Below are 24,002 nucleotides of genomic sequence, written 5' to 3'. Positions count from 1 at the left end.
ACATTACAGCATAACAGAAATCACAGTTCAAAACAGATACCAGGAGGAATGAGGGCCCTGCTCGCAAGCTTACAAACTATGAGGAAATGGGGAGACACGAGATGTGGATGGTAACGATTGCTTTAGTTATTTGGACCAGCCATAGTGTAAGGCTCGGGTGTTCATGTAAAGCTGCATGAACCAGTTAACAGCCTAAGTATGTAGCAGTACAGACACAGAGGCTATTGACTGCATAAAGTGTATGAGAACATGATGCGAGGAATCTGATTATGGTTTTTTGTTTTTTTTTATTAGGCCACACAGGGATAGTTAGGTTAATGCGTTGAGGCGGTAGGCCAGTCTGAACAAATGCATGTTTAAGGCACGCTTAAAACTGTGGGGATTGGGGATTAATCGTATTAACCTAGGTAGTGCATTCCAAAGAATCGGCGCAGCACGTGTAAAGTCTTGGAGACGGGAATGGGAGGTTCTGATTATTGAGGATGCTAACCTGAGGTCATTAGCGGAGCGGAGGGCACGGGTAGGGTGGTAGACTGAGACCAGAGAGGAGATGTAGGGTGGTGCTGAGTCATGGAGTGCTTTGTGGATGAGGGTAGTAGTTTTGTACTGGATTCTGGAGTGGATGGGTAGCCAGTGTAATGACTGGCACAAGGTAGAGGCATCGGTGTAACAGTTGGTGAGGAATATGATCCTGGCAGCAGCATTCAGGACAGATTGGAGCGGGGAGAGTTTGGTAAGAGGGAGGCCGATTAGTAGAGTTACAATAGTCCAGACGAGAATGAATAAGTTAGACAGTAAGAGTTTTTGCAGAGTCGAAAGTAAGAAAAGGGCGAATTCTAGAAATATTTTTGAGATGCAGATAAGAAGAGCGAGCCAGTGATCGGATGTGGGGGCTGAATGAAAGCTTGGAATCAAGGATGACCCCAAGGCAGCGGGCATGTTGCTTGGGAGTAATGGTGGAACCGCACACGGAGTTGGCAATGTCAGGCAAAGGTAGGTTAGTAGAGGGAGAGAACACGAGGAGTTCGGTTTTTGACAGGTTCAGTTTCAGATAGAGGGAGGACATGATGTTAGAGACAGCGGTAAGACAATCACTGGTGTTTTCTAAGAAGGTCGGAGTGAAAGCAGGAGAAGAGGTGTATAATTGGGTGTCGTCAGCATAGAGATGGTACTGGAAACCAAATCTACTGATTGTTTGTCCAATAGGGGCAGTATACAAAGAGAAGAGGAGGGGGCCTATGACTGATCCTTGAGGAACCCCAACAGTAAGGGGAAGGGGAGAGGAGGAGGAACCAGCAAAGCATACAGTGAAGGATCGGTCAGAGAGATAGGAGGAGAACCAAGAGAGAACGGTGTCCTTGATGCCGATGGAGCGGAGCATAGCGAGGAGGAGCTGATGATCCACAGTGTCGAATGCTGCGGAAAGATCCAAGAGAATTAGCATGGAGTAGTGACCATTAGATTTAGCTGTTAGTAGGTCATTAGAGACTTTAGTGAGGGCAGTTTCAGTAGAGTGTAAAGAGCGGAAGCCAGATTGAAGAGGGTCGAGAAGAGAGTTATCTGAGAGATAGCGGGTAAGACGGGAGTGGACCAGGCGTTCCAGGAGTTTAGAGATGAAGGGAAGATTAGAGACAGGTCTATAATTAGCGGCACAGTGTTGGTCGAGGGAGGGTTTTTTAAGTAATGGATGTATGATGGCATGCTTAAATGAGGAAGGAAAAATACCGGAAGTGAGGGAAAGGTTGAATATTTTTGTTATGTGAGAGGTGACAGCCGGGGAAAGGGACTGGAGGAGATGTGACGGAATGGGGTCACTGGTGCAAGTGGTCGGGCGAGAAGATGCAAGGAGCCTGCTTACTTCTTCTTCTGTAACTGGTTCAAAGTCAGAGAGTGAACTAGATGCAGTGGGTGAGGGAGGACAATGCCTGGTATGGAGAGATTGGGAGATGATTTCCTGTCGAATGTGGTCAATTTTTTCTTTAAAGTAATTGGCCAGATCGTCAGCGCGGAGATCTGTGGTTGGGGCCTGCTCTCTTGGGTTGAGTAGGGACTGGAAAGTGTCGAAGAGACGTTTAGGGTTATTGGACAGTGAGGTGATGAGGGTGTTGAAATAGGTTTGTTTGGAGAGGTGAAGGGCAGAGTTGTATGTTTTTAGCATGAACTTATAATGGATGAAATCTTCGGGTAGATTAGATTTTCTCCACAGACGTTCGGCGCACCTGGAGCACCGCTGCAGGAAACGTGTTTGCAGCGTGTGCCACGGTTGTCGCCGTCTGTGTCGAGTTGCTCTATGTATAGGAGGAGCAGCTTCATCCAGGGCACTTTGCAGGGTTTCATTGTAATGCTTCAGAGCAGAATCAGGACATGAGATGGAGGAGATTGGGGCCAATGAGGACTGCAAGTTCTTCATAAGTTTCTGGGTGTTAATGGCCTGTATGTTTCTATAAGTGTGGAAAGTGGGGGTGACCTGAGCGGGATGGCAGTTCTTGATAGAGAATGAAAGAAGGTTGTGGTCAGAGAGCGGGAGAGGGGAGTTTGTGAAATCATCCACTGAGCAAAGCCGGGAGAAGACCAAGTCAAGGGAGTTTCCATCTTCATGCGTTGGAGAGTTAGTATGCTGCGAGAGGCCGAAAGAGGAGGTTAGAGATAAAAGGTGAGAAGCAGATGGGGAGAGGGGAGAAGCAATGGGAATGTTAAAATCACCCATGATAAGGGTGGGGGTGTCACAGGAGAGAAAGTGTGGAAGCCAGGTGGCAAAATGATCCAGGAACTGATGAGAGGGGCCAGGAGGACGATACACCACCGCCACTCGCATGGAGAAGGGGACGTAGAGTCGGACAGCATGGACCTCAAAGGAAGGGAATACAAGTGAGGGTACTTGGGGGATAACTTGGAAGGTACATTTGGGTGAAAGGAGCAGACCATCGCCTCCACCTGCTCTGTTGTCTGATCTTGGGGTATGAGAAAAGTGTAGTCCACCATATGAGAGAGCAGCAGCAGCGGTGGTGTCTGACTGCTGGATCCAGGTTTCAGTAAGAGCCAGGAGATTAAGAGATTTTGAAAGGAAGAAGTCATGAATGAAGGAGAGTTTATTACACACAGAGCGAGAATTCCAAAGGGCACAATTGAAAGAGACAGAAGGCATGCAGGGAATATTAATAAGGTTAGAGGGGTTTCTGGGTGTAGCAATTGGGAGGTTTGACTGGCTATAACATGGGGGGCCGGGGTTTGGAGAGATGTCTCCAGCGACTAGGAGAAGGAGGATAGAAAGAGTGAGCAGATGGTTAAGTGATTTGTGAGAGCGTTTCTTGTGTTGGATGGTGGGACTGAATGGATCTGCGGTGTTAAGCAATGTGAACAGAGCATGAGTGCTATACATAGGAGAGGCAAGGACAGAGGGGCCGATATGGATGGAGTTTAAAGAGTTTATGCAAGGGCGGTGAGTGAATGCAGCAGCCAGGATATAGATTATACAGATACATATGGTGAATATTTGTTCTGTTCCAAATGAATAGGGAATAGGTTTAGATTGTCTTACCTGTCTCCTGCCCTGTCTAACTGCCATGTTATAACTGCTACATACTTAGAAAAAAATACTTTGAATAAAACTACACGAATAATAGTGCATGAATGCTTCCCCAAGCTATGTCTACATTTATAGAAGGCTAGCTCTTAAGGTACCTTCACACGAAGCGACGCTGCAGCGATAGCGACAATGATGCCGATCGCTGCAGCGTCGCTGTTTGGTCGCTGGAGAGCTGTCATACAGACCGCTCTCCAGCGACCAACGATGCCGAGGTCCCCGGGTAACCAGGGTAAACATCGGGTTACTAAGCGCAGGGCCGCGCTTAGTAACCCGATGTTTACCCTGGTTACCATCGTAAAAGTAAAAAAAACAAACAGTACATACTTACCTGCGCGTCCCCCAGCGTCTGCTTCCTGACACTCAGCTCCGGCCCTAACAGCACAGCGGTAACGTCACCGCTGTGCTTTCACTTTCACTTTAGGGCCGGCGCTCAGTAAGTGTCAGGAAGCAGACGCCGGGGGACGCGCAGGTGAGTATGTACTGTTTGTTTTTTTTACTTTTACGATGGTAACCAGGGTAAACATCGGGTTACTAAGCGCGGCCCTGCGCTTGGTAACCCGATGTTTACCCTGGTTACCAGTGTAAAACATCGCTGGTATCGTTGCTTTTGCTGTCAAACACAACGATACACGGCGATCGGACGACCAAATAAAGTTCTGGACTTTATTCAGCGACCAGCGACATCACAGCAGGATCCTGATCGCTGCTGCGTGTCAAACTAAACGATATCGCTAGCCAGGACGCTGCAACGTCACGGATCGCTAGCGATATCGTTACAAAGTCGTTTCGTGTGAAGGTACCTTTAGATCTCACTTTTTTTTTTTTTTCTTCTCCCCCTCTAATTATCAATCAATCTAACTCAGTTGAGACAGCAGGACACAATAAATGTAGTGATCAGATAAACAAATGTCCAGGTCTACATGGATCATAAACCCCTTTGAAACAGTTATGTGATCTCTCTACATAGGGACAAGCAAAAGTGAGTTAAATATCTATAAACACAAACAAATGCATAATAAGATGACTAACATATATAGATATATGCAGGATTCAATGCTGAAGATAGAATGACTCAGATACCATCCAAGCCGCTTGCTGTCAGGGAATGGAGCAATAGACATGCAGGATATTTCAGTTCAGGGAATGAATAATATGTTTACCTGTATGAAGAGAAGAGAGATGCTTGTTATATTCTGCCATGTTATAACTGCTGCATACTTAGAAAAAAATACTTTGAATAAAACTACACGAATAATAGTGCATGAATGCTTCCCCAAGCTATGTCTACATTTATAGAAGGCTAGCTCTTAGATCTCACTTTTTTTTTTTTCTCTCCCCCTCTAATTATCAATCAATCTAACTCCGTTGAGACAGCAGGACACAATAAATGTAGTGATCAGATAAACAAATGTCCAGGTCTACATGGATCATAAACCCCTTTGAAACAGTTATGTGATCTCTCTACATAGGGACAAGCAAAAGTGAGTTAAATATCTATAAACACAAACAAATGCATAATAAGATGACTAACATATATAGATATATGCAGGATTCAATGCCAAAGATAGAATGACTCAGATACCATCCAAGCCGCTTGCTGTCAGGGAATGGAGCAATAGACATGCAGGATATTTCAGTTCAGGGAATGAATGATATGTTTACCATCCAAGCTGCTTGCTGTCAGGGAATGGAGCAATAGACATGCAGGATATTTCAGTTCAGGGAATGAATGATATGTTTACCATCCAAGCTGCTTGCTGTCAGGGAATGGAGCAATAGACATGCAGGATATTTCAGTTCAGGGAATGAATGATATGTTTACCTGTATGAAGAGAAGAGAGATGCTTGTTATATTCTGCCATGTTATAACTGCTGCATACTTAGAAAAAAATACTTTGAATAAAACTACACGAATAATAGTGCACGAATGCACCCCTTATGTACCCTAAAAAGGAGCAAATTGGGGAAGTTATGTTCTCAAATCACTCCCTAGATTTAATTGGAATTGTAGGTCGTGTTTCCTCACTCAGAAAAGGTTGGTATGTGCTTCCCTGTATATATTCCGACCCTTTCCTAACCTAAAGTCCTCATATGTGCCATAAGTTGGTAGATGGTCATAGTCACATGTGGACCTACGGTTAAAGCAAGTGTGTATTCCTTTTAGTAGTAGATGGCATTTTATATTTGAATGCATGAAATGCTTAAAGGGAAGGTGCCATCAAAAAAAATGTTTTAACAATTGAAAAAATATAAAGTAATAATGTATAATGTGTTTTTTTTTAAACTATTTGTTTTTAATGAAGTAAAATATGAAAAATGTATAAATGTTTACTTCCACTTTTAAACACAAGGGGGAGCAGCTTCTGAAATGTGATAACCTAGTGTACAATGGTCTCACATTAGGACTGCTGTGACACCGTGCGTGCAATGTCTCTCCTCCTTCCCCTCTGGGTGTTTGCAAACACCATTGATACTGGCAAGTAGCGTCCGAGGACGGCTGACAGCGCAGATTCTATTAGTTGATGCTGCTCGTTAAACTACACGTGATCCATTCCATGTATTTATCACATGATGGGATTAGATATTGAGCTCAGCGGAGTGTATCACACAGGGTGGGATTAGATACGCAGTATGTAAGATGTGATTCTGCTCCATTTACTTCAGTGGGAGCAGTGGTGTAATGTGTAACCCTGCTCTGTCCACCAGTTACTACTCCCATAGAAGTGGATGGAGCGTGGGTCACACATTACACCACTGCTTCCTCAGACATATGTAACCTTGCCCTGTCCACTTTAGTGGGAGCAGTGGTGTAATAGACTAAATAAATAGAATAGATACATGTCCTGTTTGTATGTATGTATGTATGCATATATATCGATTTTTTTTTATTCTTTTTTTTATTTTTCCCCCCCCCCCCCACAAGCCCCGTTCATGTAATAAACTTGCACCCTTTAGTGATTTCATGTGACACCAAAGGGTTTTTACCCTAATAAATAAATGAAAAAAACGTGGGTTCCCCCTATTATTTTATTGGGCCCATACCAGCCCTGAGCCACCTCAGAATTGGCACATCACATTAGATGCTCCAATTTTGTCGCTTTGCCCTGCTCTTCACGATTGCCCAAGTGCAGCAGCAATCGGGGTAAGGGTAGTTGGGGTTGATCACTGCTGTGAATTGTCAAAATAATGGCCCCATACACAGCTCTGGCAAAAATTAAGAGCCCACCACATCAAACCCCTGTCATGGCCGCCCAATCTGCAGACCTGAACCCCCACTGAAAACCTCTGGAATGTAATCAGGAGGAAGATGGATAGTCACAAGCCATCAAACAAAGAAGAACTGCTGACATTATTGTACCAGGAGTGGCATAAGGTCACCCAGGAGCAGTGTGAGAGACTGGTGGAAAGCATGCCAAGACGCAGGAAAGCTGGGATTAACAATCACGGTTATTCCACAAAATATTGATTTCTGAACTCTTCCTGAGGTAAAACATTAGTATTGTTGTTTCTAAATGATTATGAACTTGTTTTTTTGCATTATTTGAGGTCTGCAAGCGCTGTTTGTTTGTTTGTTTTTTTTTGTTTTTTTTAATTTTGACCATTTAAAAAAAAAAAAAAAAAGTTTATTGCTTGGAACTGCGGAGACATGTCAGTAGTTTATAGAATAAAAGAACAATTTACATTTTACTCAAAAATATAAAGAGGAAAATCAGACAAACTGAACATTTTGCAGTGGTCTCATAATTTTTGACAGAGCTTCTATTCCTCCCATTCTGTAGATGTTATTTTCATTTTTCTTGCCCAGATGTAGACTCTTGCATTTCTCCCTGTAAATACTATTGTATTAGTTTCTGCCCAGTGTTTAATCTTCTCTAGATCCTTCTGAATCCTTTCTTCTGTGCCGCCATGTATACACAGGCATATACACTGCTCAAAAGAATAAAGGGAGCACTAAAATCCCACATCCTAGAAATCTCTGAATTAAATATTGCAGTTGCAAACTTTACTAATTGAATAGTGGAATGCGTTGAGGACAATGAAACATAAAAATGATCAATGTAAATGGAAATTAATATCCCACGGAGGTCTGGAGTTGGAATGATGCTCAAAATCAAAATGGAAAATCAAATTACAGGCTGATCCAACTTCAGTGGAAATGCCTCAAGACAAGGAAATGATGCTCAGTAGTGTGTGTGGTTTCCATGTGCCTGTATGACCTCCCTACAATGCCTGGGCATGCTCCTGATGAGGCGGCGGATGGTCTCCTGAGGGATCTCCTCCCAGACCTGGACTAAAGCATCCGCCAACTCCTGGACAGTCTGGTGCAATGTGACGTTGGTGGATGGAGTGAGACATGATGTCCCTGATGTGTTCAATCGGATCCAGGTCTGGAGAACAGGCGGTACAGTCCATAGCTTCAATGCCTTCATCTTGCAGGAACTGCTGACACACTCCAGCCACATGAGGTCTGGCATTGTCCTGCAATAGGAGGAACCCAGGGCCAACCGCACCAGCATATATTCTCACAAGGGGTCTGAGGATCTCATCTCGGTACCTAATGGCAGTCAGGCTACCTCTGGCGAGCACATGGAGGGCTGTGCGGCCCTTCAAAGAGATGCCACCCCACACCATTACTGACCCACTGCCAAACCGGTCATGCTGAAGGATGTTGCAGGCAGCAGATCACTCTCCACGGCGTCTCCAGACTCTGTCACATATGCTCAGTGTGAACCTGCTCTCTGGTGCAGAGCACAGGGTGCCAATGTTGAGTCTGGCAATTTTGGTGTTCTCTGGCAGATGTCAATCGCCCTGTTCGGTGTTGGGCTGTAAGCACAACATCCACTTGTAGACGTCGGCCCTCATACCACCCTCATTGAGTCTGTCTGACAGTTTGAGCAGACACATGGATGTTAGTGGCCTGCTGGAGGCCATTTTGCATTGCATTGGCGCAATGCTTCTCCTGCTCCTCCTTGCACAAAGGAAGAGGTAGTGGTCCTGCTGCTGGGTTGTTGCCCTCCTTCGGCCCCCTCCACATCTTCTGGTATCTGTCCCATGCTCTGGACACTGCTGACAGACACAGCTACCCTTCCGCTCGCATTGATGTGCCATCCTGGATGAGCTGCACTACCTGAGCAACTTCTGTGGGTTGTAGACACCGCCTCATGCTAATGTACAGTACCTCTAGAGGTGAGCGCAATGACAAAATGCAAGTGGCCAAAAAGGATGAGAACAGAGAAATGGTCTGTGGTCACCCCCTACAGAACCGCTCCTCTATAGGGGGTGTCTTGCTAATTGCCGATCATTTCTAGCTGTTGTTTTGAGCCACAACACCAGGAGAAATTGATTCACAATCGGTGTTGCAGTTATGCAACTGGACAGGTTGGTTTCACAGAAGTGATTGACTTAGTTACCTTAAGTGTTCCTTTTATTTTTTGGGCAGTATATATACACGCCACACATTGATATAAATAAAATTTTACACTGTGGAACCCAACACTGTTGTGCACATGTCGTTTTTTTTTTTTTTTGTACTCCCAGCAAGAGTGTGAATGATCATTGAGAAATGATGTATGGACGGTGAAAAAAGGAACAGTATAATGTAAAATATTTTTTTTATTAGAATTTAATGAAAAGACATGAACAGCGCACATTTATATTTATTGAAATGTTCATACATAGAAAATTACAGAAAGATAAATGACAGATTACTACATATAAATGTCTTAAGCTTTTAGACCAAAGGAAAACAATTTCTGGAAATGCAAGTGTGACTTTTTTCCTTTTAGGCTAAGTGCACACGTTGCAGAATTGCTGCGCAACTCCTGCCACTGGTATATTGCATGCGGAATTGGCATGCGTATTCCCGCTAAACACTAGCGTTTTACAAGCGTAATTAGCTTGCAGAATGCTAGCGTTTTTTCTAGCATCGCTTGGAAAACTGATTGACAGGTTGGTCACACTGGCCAAACATAGTGCATGACAAGTGTGACCAACTTTTTACTATTGATGCTGCCTATGCAGCATCAATAGTAAAAAGATCTAATGTTGAAAATAATAAAAAGTTATTCTCCCCTTCCGGTGTGTATGTATGTATGTATGTATGTATGTATGTATGTATGTATGTATGTATGTATGTATGTATGTATGTATGTATATATGTATGTATGTATATATATATATATATATATATATATATATATATATATATATATATATATATATATATATATATATATATATATATATATATATATATATATATATATATATATATATAATCATTGTCTAAGGGTTTAATTGTCTGTCTGTCCTGGAAATCCCGCGTCTCTGATTGGTCGAGGCCGCCAATCAGCGACGGGCATCCCCCTCCACTGCTGTCAAGTGCCGCCATTGTGTTGTCTAAAGGTCTAATTGTCTGTCTCGGAAATCCCGCCTTGCTGATTGGTCGAGGCCAGCCGGCGACGGGCACAGTCTGCCGCGAATTCTGGAATCATCATTGTCCTCCACTGCTGTCAAGTGCCGCCATTGTGTAGGGTGTGTGCCTGCATCTCCCTGTATGGGCGGCATCTCCCTGTGTTTCTATCTTAGAATGGGTCGTAAACGAAAATACGCCAATGAGGATGACAGAAAAGCAGCAGCAGCAAGAAAATGACAACATCCGGAACAGGAGACACCACAACAAACTGCCGCCAGACAAGCCCAGGATGTGGAATCTCACAGACACCGTCGCCAACAGGAGACACCACAACAAACTGTTTTACGACAGGAACAACATGATCGCCAAATTCATAAAAAACGAATGCTCTACTAACTGAGGCACGACCAGGACAATATTCAACAACTTGCACATTAGGTAACAGACAATGAAAGTACAATTCATGAACACTACTGTGGGAATATGAATGCAGTTTGCTCTAAATGCGACTCTCTGAATTTCATTGATGAAAAACCATCTGACAATCAGTTTACTCAATGCTGCCAAAAAGGAAAAGTTATGCTACCGAGACCTCACTACTCAGATCTGTTTGAGCAGTTAATGAAAGGAATGCGTCATCACAAATCCTGCGCGGAAAGGACCTGCCGTGACGTCACGGTCATGTGACCGCAACACGGTCATGTGACCGCGACGTCATCACAGGTCCTGCGCGACAAGGACCTGCCATGACGTCACGGTCATGTGACCGCGACGTCATCACACCCTGGGACCGGAAGCTGCCACCTGCACCCCACACAGGCGACAGAGCTACAACGCGCCTGCGGAAGGTGAGTATACAGTATGTTTATTCTTTATTTTTTTTACCTGTGTCATACATGGCTGGGCAATATACTACGTAGCTGGGCAATATACTACGTGGCTCTGTGCTGTATACTACGTCACTGGCCAATATACTACGTCACTGGCCAATATACTACGTCACTGGCCAATATACTACGTCACTGGCCAATATACTACGTCACTGGCCAATATACTACGTCACTGGGCAATATACTACGTGGCTGTGCAATATACTACGTGGCTCTGTGCTGTATACTACGTCACTAGGCAATATACTATGTAACTGGCCAATATACTACGTAACTGGGCAATATACTATGTGGCTCTGTGCTGTATACTACATCACTGGGCAATATACTACGTGGCTGGGCAATATACTACGTGGGCTGTGCAATATACTACGTGGACATACATATTCTAGAGTACCCGATGCGTTAGAATCGGGCCACCATCTAGTATATAAGTGTATATATATGTATGTATACAGTGCCTAAAAGTAGTATTCAACCCCCTGCAGATTTAGCAGGTTTAATAAGATGCAAATAAGTTAGAGCCTTCAAACTTCAAACAAGAGCAGGATTTATTAACAGATGCATAAATCTTACAAACCAAAAAGTTTTGTTGCTCAGTTAAATTTTTATAAATTTTAAACATAAAAGTGTGGGTCAATTATTATTCAACCCCTAGGTTTAATATTTTGTGGAATAACCTTTGTTTGCAATTACAGCTAATAATCGTCTTTTATAAGACCTGATCAGGCCGACACAGGTCTCTGGAGTTATCTTGGCCCACTCCTCCATGCAGATCTTCTCCAAGTTATCTAGGTTCTTTGGGTGTCTCATGTGGACTTTAATCTTGAGCTCCTTCCACAAGTTTTCAATTGGGTTAAGGTCAGGAGACTGACTAGGCCACTGCAACACCTTGATTTTTTGCCTCTTGAACCAGGCCTTGGTTTTCTGGGCTGTGTGCTTTGGGTCGTTGTCTTGTTGGAAGATGAAATGACGACCCGTCTTAAGATCCTTGATGGAGGAGCGGAGGTTCTTGGCCAAAATCTCCAGGTAGGCCGTGCTATCTGTCTTCCCATGGATGCGGACCAGATGGCCAGGCCCCTTGGCTGAGAAACAGCCCCACAGCATGATGCTGCCACCACCATGCTTGACTGTAGGGATGGTATTCTTGGGGTCATATGCAGTGCCATCCAGTCTCCAAACGTCACGTGTGTGGTTGGCACCAAAGATCTCGATCTTGGTCTCATCAGACCAGAGAATTTTGAACCAGTCAGTCTCAGAGTCCTCCAAGTGATCATGAGCAAACTGTAGACGAGCCTTGACATGACGCTTTGAAAGTAAAGGTACCTTACGGGCTTTGTCTGGAACGGAGACCATTGCGGTGGAGTACGTTACTTATGGTATTGACTGAAACCAATGTCCCCACTGCCATGAGATCTTCCCGGAGCTCCTTCCTTGTTGTCCTTGGGTTAGCCTTGACTCTTCGGACAAGCCTGGCCTCGGCACGGGAGGAAACTTTCAAAGGCTGTCCAGGCCATGGAAGGCTAACAGTAGTTCCATAAGCCTTCCACTTCCGGATGATGCTCCCAACAGTGGAGACAGGTAGGCCCAACTCCTTGGAAAGGGTTTTGTACCCCTTGCCAGCCTTGTGACCCTCCACGATCTTGTCTCTGATGGCCTTGGAATGCTCCTTTGTCTTTCCCATGTTGACCATGTATGAGTGCTGTTCACAAGTTTGGAGAGGGTCTTAAATAGAAAAGGCTGGAAAAAGAGATAATTAATCCAAACATGTGAAGTTCATTGTTCTTTGTGCCTGAACTACTTCTTAGTACTTTAGGGGAACCAAACAGAATTCTGGTGGGTTGAGGGGTTGAATAATAAATGACCCTCTGAAAAGACTTTACACAATTTAAAAAAAAAATAAACAAAGAAATAACATTCTTTTTTGCTGCAGTGCATTTCACACTTCCAGGCTGATCTACAGTCCAAATGTCACAATGCCAAGTTAATTCCAAATGTGTAAACCTGCTAAATCTGCAGGGGGTTGAATACTACCTTTAGGCACTGTGTATGTATATATATATATATCTGTATGTATGTGTGTGTGTGTGTGTGTATATATATATATATATATATATATATATATATATATATATATATATATATATATATATATATATATATATATATATATATATATATACATACATACATATATACATATATACATATATACATATACACATACACACACACCTATACCGTATTTTTCGGACTATAGGACGCACCGGACTATAAGGCGCACCCAGGTTTTAGAGGTGGAAAATAGGGAAAAAAATATTTGAAGCAAAAAAAAGTGGTAAAATATTTAATAACATAAATAACATACTATTATATGTGGTGTTATTATATATAATAGTACGTTATTATGTTGGAAGCTGCGGGACCAGTGTGGTGTCTGTATACTATATGAAGACACTGGAGGGTGAGTATAAGAATGGGGGCACAGGGCTTATAGTGAAAGCACCACTCCAGCACTGCAAAATAACACTGGAGTGCTGCTTTAAAATCCCATGGGAGAACTATAACTCCCAGCATGTCCTGCAGATCCTATGACATGCTGGGAGTTATAGTTCACCAAAGGAGTGGCAGAGTGCTTTATTGTGTTTTGTAAAGACTAACCTCTTAATTGTGGGAGCCAGCCTGTGGTGAGGTAAAAGCTGGAGCATCCCATGGCTGCACACACAGAGCCCTCTCTCTTGTTGCCTTTCCACAGCGCACGCGCAGGACATAAGAGGAAGCTGCAGATTCTAGGTGGGAGTCTGAAGGACCTATGATGATGTCAGAAGAGGGAGGTCTCTGAGCTGCCATGTGATGCTCCAGCCCGCCCACTTCTGACATCACACAGGTCCTCCTTGTGCACCACAGACAGCTCAGCGTCCAGCACAGGCAGGTATGCAGCGATCTCCTGGCCCCTGCTGCTGCTGCCTCCTCCCCCGGACACACAGATTCTCCCCAGAATCAGTGCTGGGGAAACTGTGTGTTGCTGCTTAAGTGCAGTATTCATTTGCTGCTCACCGCTCAGCTGATCGGTGGGCGGGGAGCCGCTAATGAATATTCACTGCACTTAATCAGCGCGGGCCATGTGGTTTCCCCAGCAGCTGATTCCGGCAGCAGGGACATCCTGAAGTGGGATATTATTGCGATCCCACTCGCTGCTGCCCCCCTCCCCACATGCTATATCCGTACTATAAGACGCACCCACAAATTTGGAGGAAAAAAGTGCGTCTTATAGTCGGAAAAATACGGTATATATATACCCTATTCTAACGCATCGGTTATTCTAGAATATGTATGTATGTACGTCGCGCTTAGCACAGTCACCTAGTATATAGCTCGGCCACGTAGTATATAGCTCGGCCACGTAGTATATAGCTCGGCCACGTAGTATATAGCTCGGCCACGTAGTATATAGCACGGCCACGTAGTATATAGCACTGGCCACGCAGTATATAGCAGTGTGGGCACCATATCCCTGTTTAAAGAAAAAAATTAAAATAGTTATATACTCGCCCTCCGGCGTCCAACAAAGCTGTCCGATACGCGCTATGCTGCCGCCAGCTTCCGTTCTCAGTGATGCATTGCAAAATTACCCAGATGACTTAGCGGTCTCATGCATCGCATCGCGCGCATCGGTGAACGCCGAAAGATGAGAATAGCAAAATTTTTTATTTTTGTTTTATTATTTTTAGCATATCTATATAGGGAGGGGCCAATTCGTGACCGGACTAAGCCTGTCTCTGATTGGTCGCGGCCTGCGACGCAGGATTTCCGTAATAGACAAACAGACGGAAGTACCCCTTAGATGATTATATAGATACATATGCAGTGACCTTATGTATAGGTATTGTATGACTAGGAACATCTGTCCTGAAGGCTGCAGGTTCTCACCCAGGTGTTTAATATGTATTTTCCTGAGACAAGTAGACTTCTGTCTCCAATCTCACCAGGGGGTCTAGCTAGGACCAATAAGAAAGGGTAACACTTGACACCTCCTAGCTCTTGGAAGAGAGATGTCAATTACGGCCTGATAGTATCTCTGTGAGAACTCTTACCAAAGGATCTCAAGAGAAAAGAATATATTCATTGGGGGCGTGGCCGTGGTCCAATTAAAAAAACAAGCAATTATGATATTAACTTGAGGGGCTGGTCTAGAGCCCTGACCTCCAGACCAAAGCTATAAATTAGGGCTGTATAGAGAGAATGGTGTTCACATAATGGGGGCAGCCTGAGAAGCTGATGTATTCCACCAACTCCATTCACCCCCCCCTTCAGGGAGCAGAAAGCAAACTACCAGTTAGATGATTTCTGTAAGTTTCTCATGTTTATTTTTAAATAAATAAAAACATTCCAGGCCTCCTTCACCCCCATCATTCTATGCCTCCTACCCTCCCCATCACATTCCATGCCTCCTACCCTCCCCATCACATTCCATGCCTCCTTCACCCCCATCACATTCCACGCCTCCTTCTCTCCATAACATTCCATGCCTCCTTCACCCCCATCACATTCCATGCCTCCTTCACCCCATCACATTCCATGCCTCCTTCACCCCATCACATTCCATGCCTCCTTCACCCCATCACATTCCATGCCTCCTTCACCCCATCACATTCCATGCCTCCTTCACCCCCATCACATTCCATGCCTCCTTCACCCCATCACATTCCATACCTCCTTCACCCCCATCACATTCCATGCCTCCTTCACCCCCATCACATTCCATGCCTCCTTCCCCCATCACATTCCATGCCTCCTTCCCCCATCACATTCCATGCCTCCTTCCCCCATCACATTCCATGCCTCCTTCACCCCCATCACATTCCATGCCTCCTTCCCTCCCCATCACATTCCATGCCTCCTTCCCCCATCACATCCCATGCCTCCTTCCCTCCATCACATTCCATGCCTCCTTCCCCCATCACATTCCATGCCTCCTTCCCCCATCACATTCCACGCCTCCTTCCCCCATCACATTCCACACCTTCTCGCCATAACATTCCATGCCTCCTTCACCCCCATCATATTCCATGCCTCCTACACCCCCATCACATTCCATGCCTCCTTCACCCCATCACATTCCATGCCTCCTTCCCCCCATCACATTCCATGCCTTCTTTCTCACCATCACATTCTACGCCTCCTTCCCTCCCCATCACATTCCACGCCTCCTTCCCTCCCCATCACATTCCATGCCTCCTTCCCCATCACATTACATGCCTCCTTCCCCCCATCACATTACATGCCTCCTTCCCCCCATCACATTCCATGCCTCCTTCTCGCCATCACATTCCACGCCTCCTTCCCTCCCCAGCACATTCCACGCCTCCTTCCCTCCCCATCACATTCCGTGCCTCCTTCCCTCCATCACATTCCATGCCTCCTTCCCCCATCACATCCCATGCCTCCTTCCCTCCATCACATCCCATGCCTCCTTCCCCCATCACATTCCATGCCTCCTTCCCCCCCATCACATTCCACGCCTCCTTCCCCCCATCACATTCCACGCCTCCTTCTCGCCATAACATTCCATGCCTCCTTCCTCCCATCACATTCCATGCCTCCTTCACCCCATCACATTCCATGCCTCCTTCACCCCCATCACATTCCATGCCTCCTTCACCCCATCACATTCCAGGCCTCCTTCCCTCCATCACATTCCATGCCTCCTTCTCGCCATCACATTCCATGCCTCCTTCTCGCCATCACATTCCACGCCTCCTTCCCTCCCCATCACATTCCACGCCTCCTTCCCTCCCCATCACATTCCACGCCTCCTTCCCTCCCCATCACATTCCACGCCTCCTTCCCCCCCCATCACATTCCACGCCTCCTTCCCCCCATCACATTCCACGCCTCCTTCTCGCCATAACATTCCATGCCTCCTTCCTCCCATCACATTCCACGCCTCCTTCCCTCCCCATCACATTCCACGCCTCCTTCCCTCCCCATCACATTCCACGCCTCCTTCCCTCCCCATCACATTCCATGCCTCCTTCCCCCCCATCACATTCCACGCCTCCTTCTCGCCATAACATTCCATGCCTCCTTCCTCCCATCACATTCCATGCCTCCTTCACCCCATCACATTCCATGCCTCCTTCACCCCCATCACATTCCATGCCTCCTTCACCCCATCACATTCCAGGCCTCCTTCACCCCATCACATTCCAGGCCTCCTTCTCGCCATCACATTCCATGCCTCCTTCTCGCCATCACATTCCACGCCTCCTTCCCTCCCCATCACATTCCACGCCTCCTTCCCTCCCCATCACATTCCACGCCTCCTTCCCTCCCCATCACAGTCCATGCCTCCTTCCCCCATCACATTCCATGCCTCCTTCCCTCCATCACATTCCATGCCTCCTTCTCGCCATCACATTCCATGCCTCCTTCTCGCCATCACATTCCATGCCTCCCTCCCTCCCCATCACATTCCACGCCTCCTTCCCGCCATCACATTCCACGCCTCCTTCCCTCCCCATCACATTCTACGCCTCCTTCCCTCCCCATCACATTCCACGCCTCCCTCCCGCAATCACATTCCACGCCTCCCTCCCCCCCCCCCCCCCATTACGTTCCTGAAGGCTGCACCATCCTATCTTGCTGAAGGGTGACACCACCGCCCTGGCCCCTGCTGTTGTCTCTGCTTCTGTCGTCACCTCTCCTCTGGTCCACACCACTCCTCTGTTACTCGACGCTTCTCTTCACTGGTGTCTGCTGCTCTTCTGTCCATCTTTTCTGGCGTCCGCAGCCTGTTCTCCTCAACACTGGCATAACAGGTCCTGTAATGGAGTACGAGTGGAGCTCAGCGGATAGCACTGGGCTATAAGAAAATGGCGCCCAGCCACCCCTACAGCTGTGAATTGGGCAGCCCACAGAGGTGTGCACCGCTGATATGGCGGTCTCCCATGCCCAGGGGCTGCTGTGCTGCCAGATTGTAAATGTCGTGCTGTGACCTTTACAGACCTGCAAAGTAAAATGTCAGCATTAAAAAAAAAAAATTTAAAGAAAAAACACACAGAACATAAATCCTATATAAGACAACTTGTTTTGTAACATTCTTTTATTATTTTATTTTTTTTAACTATAAAAACTCGGCACCTTCCCTTTAATTGTATTTTTGTATTCTTTCTTTGTGATGGGAGACTGATCGTTCCTCCTTCTTTTCTTTCTTTAATCACAGGGCTTCTGATACATCGGAGCGTTCTTCTGGGCACCATGAGTGGGCACGACACTTTTATCTGGGTTACTATCCTGACCCACTTGGCCGGACCTTACATGGAATAAGCTCTAATTCTTCGCGGAGTCCAAGCCGTACTGACTCTTCACGAAAGGCACGAAGCAGGCGCCCTAAACGGAAGTCCCGCCGGAGCCGCTCGCCTCATTCATCCCAGTCAAGGAGTCGGTCCCCCCATCGACGGGCCAGCCGAGCATCTAGGTCTGCAAGATCCCCCAGCGGCTCATGGAGTAGATCCTCTAGTAGTGATTCTTTCAGCAGCAGGAGTACTGATTCGCGCAGAAGCAGCAGCAGTAGAAGTACCACTAGTGACAGGTAAGTCTTGCCACAGCTGTGCTTGGGTTGTATCATGGGCTTTTATCTTGTCACTTTATTTGCTTTGGTGAAGCTTTGAAGACAACTTCCACGAGAAGTTAGTAAATGTCCATATATTAGTACTAAATCTAATGTATAATTGTTTCTTACAGTGATTAACATTTGTATTGTTCTGCTGTCACTGTTTAACAAACACCCAAAAGGTGATGACAGGATCGTCCACTGTATCTGTAAGGCTGTGTGCGCACGTAGCAGATTTTTTGCGTTTTTTTCGCTATAAACCGCAAAAAAAAACGCTCACATTAAGCATCCTATTTAATAGAATGCAATCCACATTTTCTGTGCACATGCTGCGTTGTTTTCCTGAGCGGAATCGCATTCCGAAAAAAATGCAGCATGTTCATTACATTTGTGGAATCGCGGGGATTCCGCACAACTAGGAATGCATTGATCCGCTTACTCCCTGCATGGGGCTATGCCCACCATGCAGGAAGTAAGCAGATCATGTGCGGTTGGTGCACAGGGTGGAGGAGAGGAGACTCTCCTCCACGGACTGGGCACCATATAATTGGTAAAAAAAAAGAATTAAAATAAAAAATAGTGATATACTCACCTTCTGATGGCCCCGGAGTCTTCCCACCTCTGTGGTGCACGCTACCGCTTCCGTTCCCAGGGATGCTGTGTGTGAAGGACCTGCGATGACGTCGCGGTCACGTGACCGTGGCATCATCGCAGGTCCTGCACACAAAGCATCTATAGGAACGGAAGCCGCTGAGGAGATCGGCTGCCTTCGGAAGGTGAGAAGAACCTTTTTTTTTTATTATTTTTAACATTCTATCTTTTACTATTGATGCTGCATAGGCAGGATCAATAGTAAAAAGTTGGTCACACTTGTCAAACGCTATGTTTGACAAGTGTGACCAACCTGTTAATCAGTTTTCCAAGCGATGCTACAGATCGCTTGGAAAACGCTAGCGTTCTGCAAGCTAATTATGCTTGCAAAACACTAGTTTTTAGCAGCAATATGCATGCCAATTCCGCATGCGATATACCCGCGGCAGGAGTTGCAGAATTGCCGTGGAAATTTCTGCAGCAATTCTGCGACGTGTGCACTGAGCCTAAGGGTATGTGCACACGCTGCGGATTTTGCTGCAGATCCGCAGCGTTTCCGCAGCTGCGGATCCGCAGCGGTTTCCCATGCATTTACAGTACCATGTAATACTTTGGGAAATGAAATCCACAGTGCACATTCTCCAGAAAAACTCGCGGAAACGCAGCGGTTTATTTTCCGCAGCATGTCAATTCTTTGTGCGGAATCCGCAGCGTTTTTTCACCTGCTCCAATAGGAAACTGCAGGTGAAAAAACACACTAAAAACCGCGATAAATCCACAGTAAAAACCGCAGCGGTTTTGCACTGCAGATTTATCAAAAACGCAAAAATTCCGCAATGGAATCCGCAGCGTGTGCACATGGCCTAAGGGTTGGTTCACACGTTGCGTAAAGTTTCTGCACCATTTCTGCATCTCTTGGCAGGAAAAACGCTCAGAGGATTGACTTGCTGCAGATTATTTTTTGCACAAAATCTGTGCATGACACTTTAGGTTTCTCATTCACATTGCTGGCATCAGGTTTTGCTGCAAATCCGCACAGAAAAAACGCACCAAATCTAAAAGCAATGGGCGGTGCAAAAAAAGCTGACAAAATGCAGGTATCGGATTTTGGTGCCGAAACCTGAAGTGGAATCAGATTTTTTGTTTGTTTGTTTTTTTACGCACTAAACTTTATCAGCATGAACAAGAGACAGATATACCATGACAAAACGCAACAAAAACTAAGCAAAACTCACTTTTTTTATGCAAGTTTCTTTCTGCCAAAAGTGCAGATTTGCCTGTGGGGGAAAATGCATCAAACACACAACGTGTGAACATTGCCTAAGAGCTGCATTTTTTCAGCGTGTGCTGCTTACAGGAAGTGTGCTGCTGAGGATGATATTCGGTGCTATTTCACAGGGATATTTACCGGACTGACGCGTCACGAAAGGCACGAGGCAGGCGACCTAAACGGAACTACCAGCACAGCCGGAGCCGCTCGCCTCATTCATCGCAGTCAAGGAACCAGTCCCCCCAGCGGCTGGCCAGCCAAGCATCCAGGCCTGCAAGATCCCCCAGCGGCAGCGGCTCTCGGAGTAGATCGTCTAGTAGTGATTCTCTCAGCAGTAGTACCAGTAGTGACAGGTAGGTTGCCCACAGCTGTGCTTAGGTTATCTTATGGGGATTCATCTTGTCACTTTATTTGCATTGGTAATTATACAAATTGTCAATTCAGAGAGGAAGAGAGCTAGAACTCTAGTGCCACCTATTGGAAGTAGCAATCCTACAAGTGAATGTTAACCATTTATAACCAGCCTTGTCACATGACTTAGGATAATAGCCACGCCAGAATCTCCGTTTGCAGACACGGTGTTTCAGGGTCCTGCCCCTCGTCACTGCAAAGCGGAGACCTGGTTTGGTTGTGTGAGAGGCGTCCGACAGATATCTAAGAAGTATCATTTCTCCTTGCAGAGATTGACATGTTAAGCATGCCAAGATGAGGAGACTTAAAGCCGCAATGCTCCTCTGGGAAATATGCTAATTATGCAACTTGTCTCTATTTGCATTGGTGCAACTTTGAAGACAACTTCTACACAGTAAATGTCCATCTATTATTACTAAATCTAAAGTTTAATTGTTGTTTCTTACAGTGATTAACATTTTTATTGCACTGCCGTCGCTGTTAAAAAAAAAAAAAAAAAAACAACTCTCAAAAGGTGAAAACTCTGACGACCGAATAGTTCACTGTATCCCTCGGGTTGTGTTTTATCAGCATGTGGCTGCTGAGGATGATGATCTGCGCTATTTTACGATCGTTCTGTGGAAGTGGTGTTCATCGGTCTAAACTGCCTCTTAAATGACTGCTGATCATCTTCTAGAACTGTTATGTTTGCGGTCGTATGCAGGGCGTCTGTCGGCACAGGATGACTGTTCAAGCCAAGTCCGAGCGCTCGGGGCATCATGGCGGCCAGACATTTCGGTGCACCTTCCCACCTCCTTGTCCTCTACTCTATAGAACCAGAGCTGTCGATCAGAGGAGAGGAGGGAACTTGGAGATGGGTGGAAAACCATCATGTGGGTAGGTGCACCTTAATCTCCGGTAACGCCATGATGTCACGAGCGACTGTGCTTGGTTTGGACAGTCGTTCCGTGCTAATGTCCTCTGTTGGATGCCGTTGGTCACTTTGCACCATTCATGGCTTTTGCTGTACGTTTATCTTGTAGATTCCAAGATTGTAAGCAGCAAAGTTTTATATTTTTAATATCTTGTGTTACGTTTGTTTCCTTTGCTGCCTATTAATGGGTTTTCCCAGGAAATAGTTGGATTTTCTTTTTTCTTGCTGTCTGTTTGTGTGAATGTTTGTTTGTGTGAATTCTTGCTATGAAGTGATTTAGCGGTTTATGATTCACCTCCATTGATGGGAATAAGACCCCTCCCGTAGTGATCTATATATTGAAGGAAGGAAGGATTTCTGGTGTTAGCCTGCCGCGTTTGATCCTTCTCCTCCCCATCTGTCATCAGGAGACGCTGATGGACTTTGGTTCAGCCGTTATTAGTCAGGTGGAATATTAGCTTTCGCTTGTGTGTTCAGCTTCTACGAGGGGGTTTTGAGCTTTGCTGTATCACATCTAGAAGACCTTTTTGTTTCAGCCCGCCATGCTTCTTTGATTGTAAATTAAGGGCAGATGCAGATGTCTGTATATCATGGACCTAGTCCTGACTGTGACTTCAGGACTGCGAGTCTCCTGACTCGAGCTATACAGCCCAATGTTTCAGCACAGCCCGTCCTCAGACTGATCTACCGGCGCCTGAGCTCGGCCTCCTCCTGGTCCTGCTGCTAGGACTAAGCTACACAGATGATGTGATGTCTATGGCTACTTGATGAGATCCAGCCGTATGAAATGTAGAAAGGTGTCCAGAGTGTTATCCTGCCAGGTACAATGTGACGCCGAGTCCTGGCCACCAGATATACCCAGGCTGCACCTGCTTCCATGTGTTTTCTGAGGCTGTGGAAAGCACAATTGTGTTCCCTGCACATTGGAGGATCCCTAGGAATAGATCAGCCAAGGTGGATGCAGGAGCTGACGTTTCTGGGCTTCACATGACCATATAGCAGACATGTTTTCTGATTCCTGTAGCGGCCGCAGTTCCCTGCGAGTCTCCCCACCTCATCTAACAACCTCCTAGGCAAATAGAAGACTGTTATATCTGGTCAGGAATGGTCTCCATCGCTCGGAGTGGAACATGCAGCCATGATATGGCCGTGTGACTGAGCCCTCAGGTCTTGTGTGCTCGGCATTCAGGGCCTCACTCTGTATATAGATTCATGGTAATGGCACATCCTGCTACAAGGCTCCTGTATAGGCTTTACAGCTGCAGACGTTGCCCATAGGGTCCTACTGTAAACTTATCCTGCTTTGTATATTTTTTTTGCTGGGGCTTTCCTGCACCTTGTCACATAAAAAAAAAAAAAAAAACTAAAAGTGCATGTCGCCTTCAGAGAATAAAAGGTCAATCGCGTGTCCATCGTGCATAATCATCCGAGTAACGATTAGCTAGATGGACGACCCTGGCTGCTGCATTAAGGATAGACTGGAGAGGGGAAAGTCGAGTGAGGGGGAGGCCAATTAATAGAGCGTTACAGTAGTCCAGGCAAGAGTGGATCAAGGCGAGAGTGAGGGGTTTTTGTTGTTTCCATGGTGAGAAAAGGACGGATTCTAGAGATGTTCTTTAGGTGTAAGCGGCACGAGCGGGCAAGAGATTGTATATGGGAGGTGAAGGAGAGATCGGAGTCAGACATAACACCCAGACAGCGCGCCTGCTGCCGGGGTGTTATTATGGTGCCACCCATGGAGAGGGAAATGTCAGGTTTAGGGAGGTTAGTAGATGGCGGGAGCAGAAGTAGTTCAGTTTTGGAGAGGTTGAGTTTCAGATAGAGAGCGGACATGATATCGGAGACTGCGGACAGACAGTCAGTGGCGTTCTGTAGTACAGCGGGGGTAAGGTCAGGGGATGACGTGTATAGTTGTGTATCATCAGCATAAGGATGGTACTGAAAGCCAAATCTGCTGATGGTCTGTCCAATTGGGACTGTGTAGAGGGAGAAGAGAAGGGGGCCAAGGACTGAGCCCTGAGGTACCCCGACAGTGAGAGGAAGAGGAGATGAAGTGGAACCAGAGAACGATACACTGAAGGAGCTGTCAGAAAGGTAGGAGAAGAACCAGGAGAGAGCAGTGTCCTTAATGCCTAGTGACTGGAGCCTAGTGAGTAGGAGAGGGTGGTCAACAGTGTTGAAAGCTGCAGAGAGATCGAGAAAAATGAGCAGAGAGTGGTCACCGTTACATTTTGATGAGTGCAGTTTGTCGAGTGTAGGGGGCGGAAGCCGGACTGTGAAGGGTCTAGGAGGGAATGAGTGGAGAGGTAAC

General features: G+C 46.0%; 1 protein-coding gene across 2 annotated transcripts in view; it reads left to right on the top strand.

Annotated features, from left to right (window-relative positions):
- LOC143770617 (msx2-interacting protein-like) overlaps positions 1-24,002 on the top strand; it is a 59,626-nt gene that overhangs the window by 11,887 nt on the left and 23,737 nt on the right. For both annotated transcript variants that reach the window (XM_077260423.1, XM_077260424.1), the window contains exons 3-4: positions 18,117-18,485; positions 20,496-20,720. In XM_077260423.1, coding sequence (XP_077116538.1) covers positions 18,117-18,485; positions 20,496-20,720 — 594 coding nt within the window. The remainder of the gene's footprint in view (positions 1-18,116; positions 18,486-20,495; positions 20,721-24,002) is intronic.

Source organism: Ranitomeya variabilis, chromosome 4 (assembly GCF_051348905.1).
Source record: "Ranitomeya variabilis isolate aRanVar5 chromosome 4, aRanVar5.hap1, whole genome shotgun sequence".
Classification (NCBI taxonomy): domain Eukaryota; kingdom Metazoa; phylum Chordata; class Amphibia; order Anura; family Dendrobatidae; genus Ranitomeya; species Ranitomeya variabilis.
The sequence above is the reverse complement of the archived record's forward strand: the minus strand, read 5'-3'. Positions and strand labels throughout refer to the sequence as shown.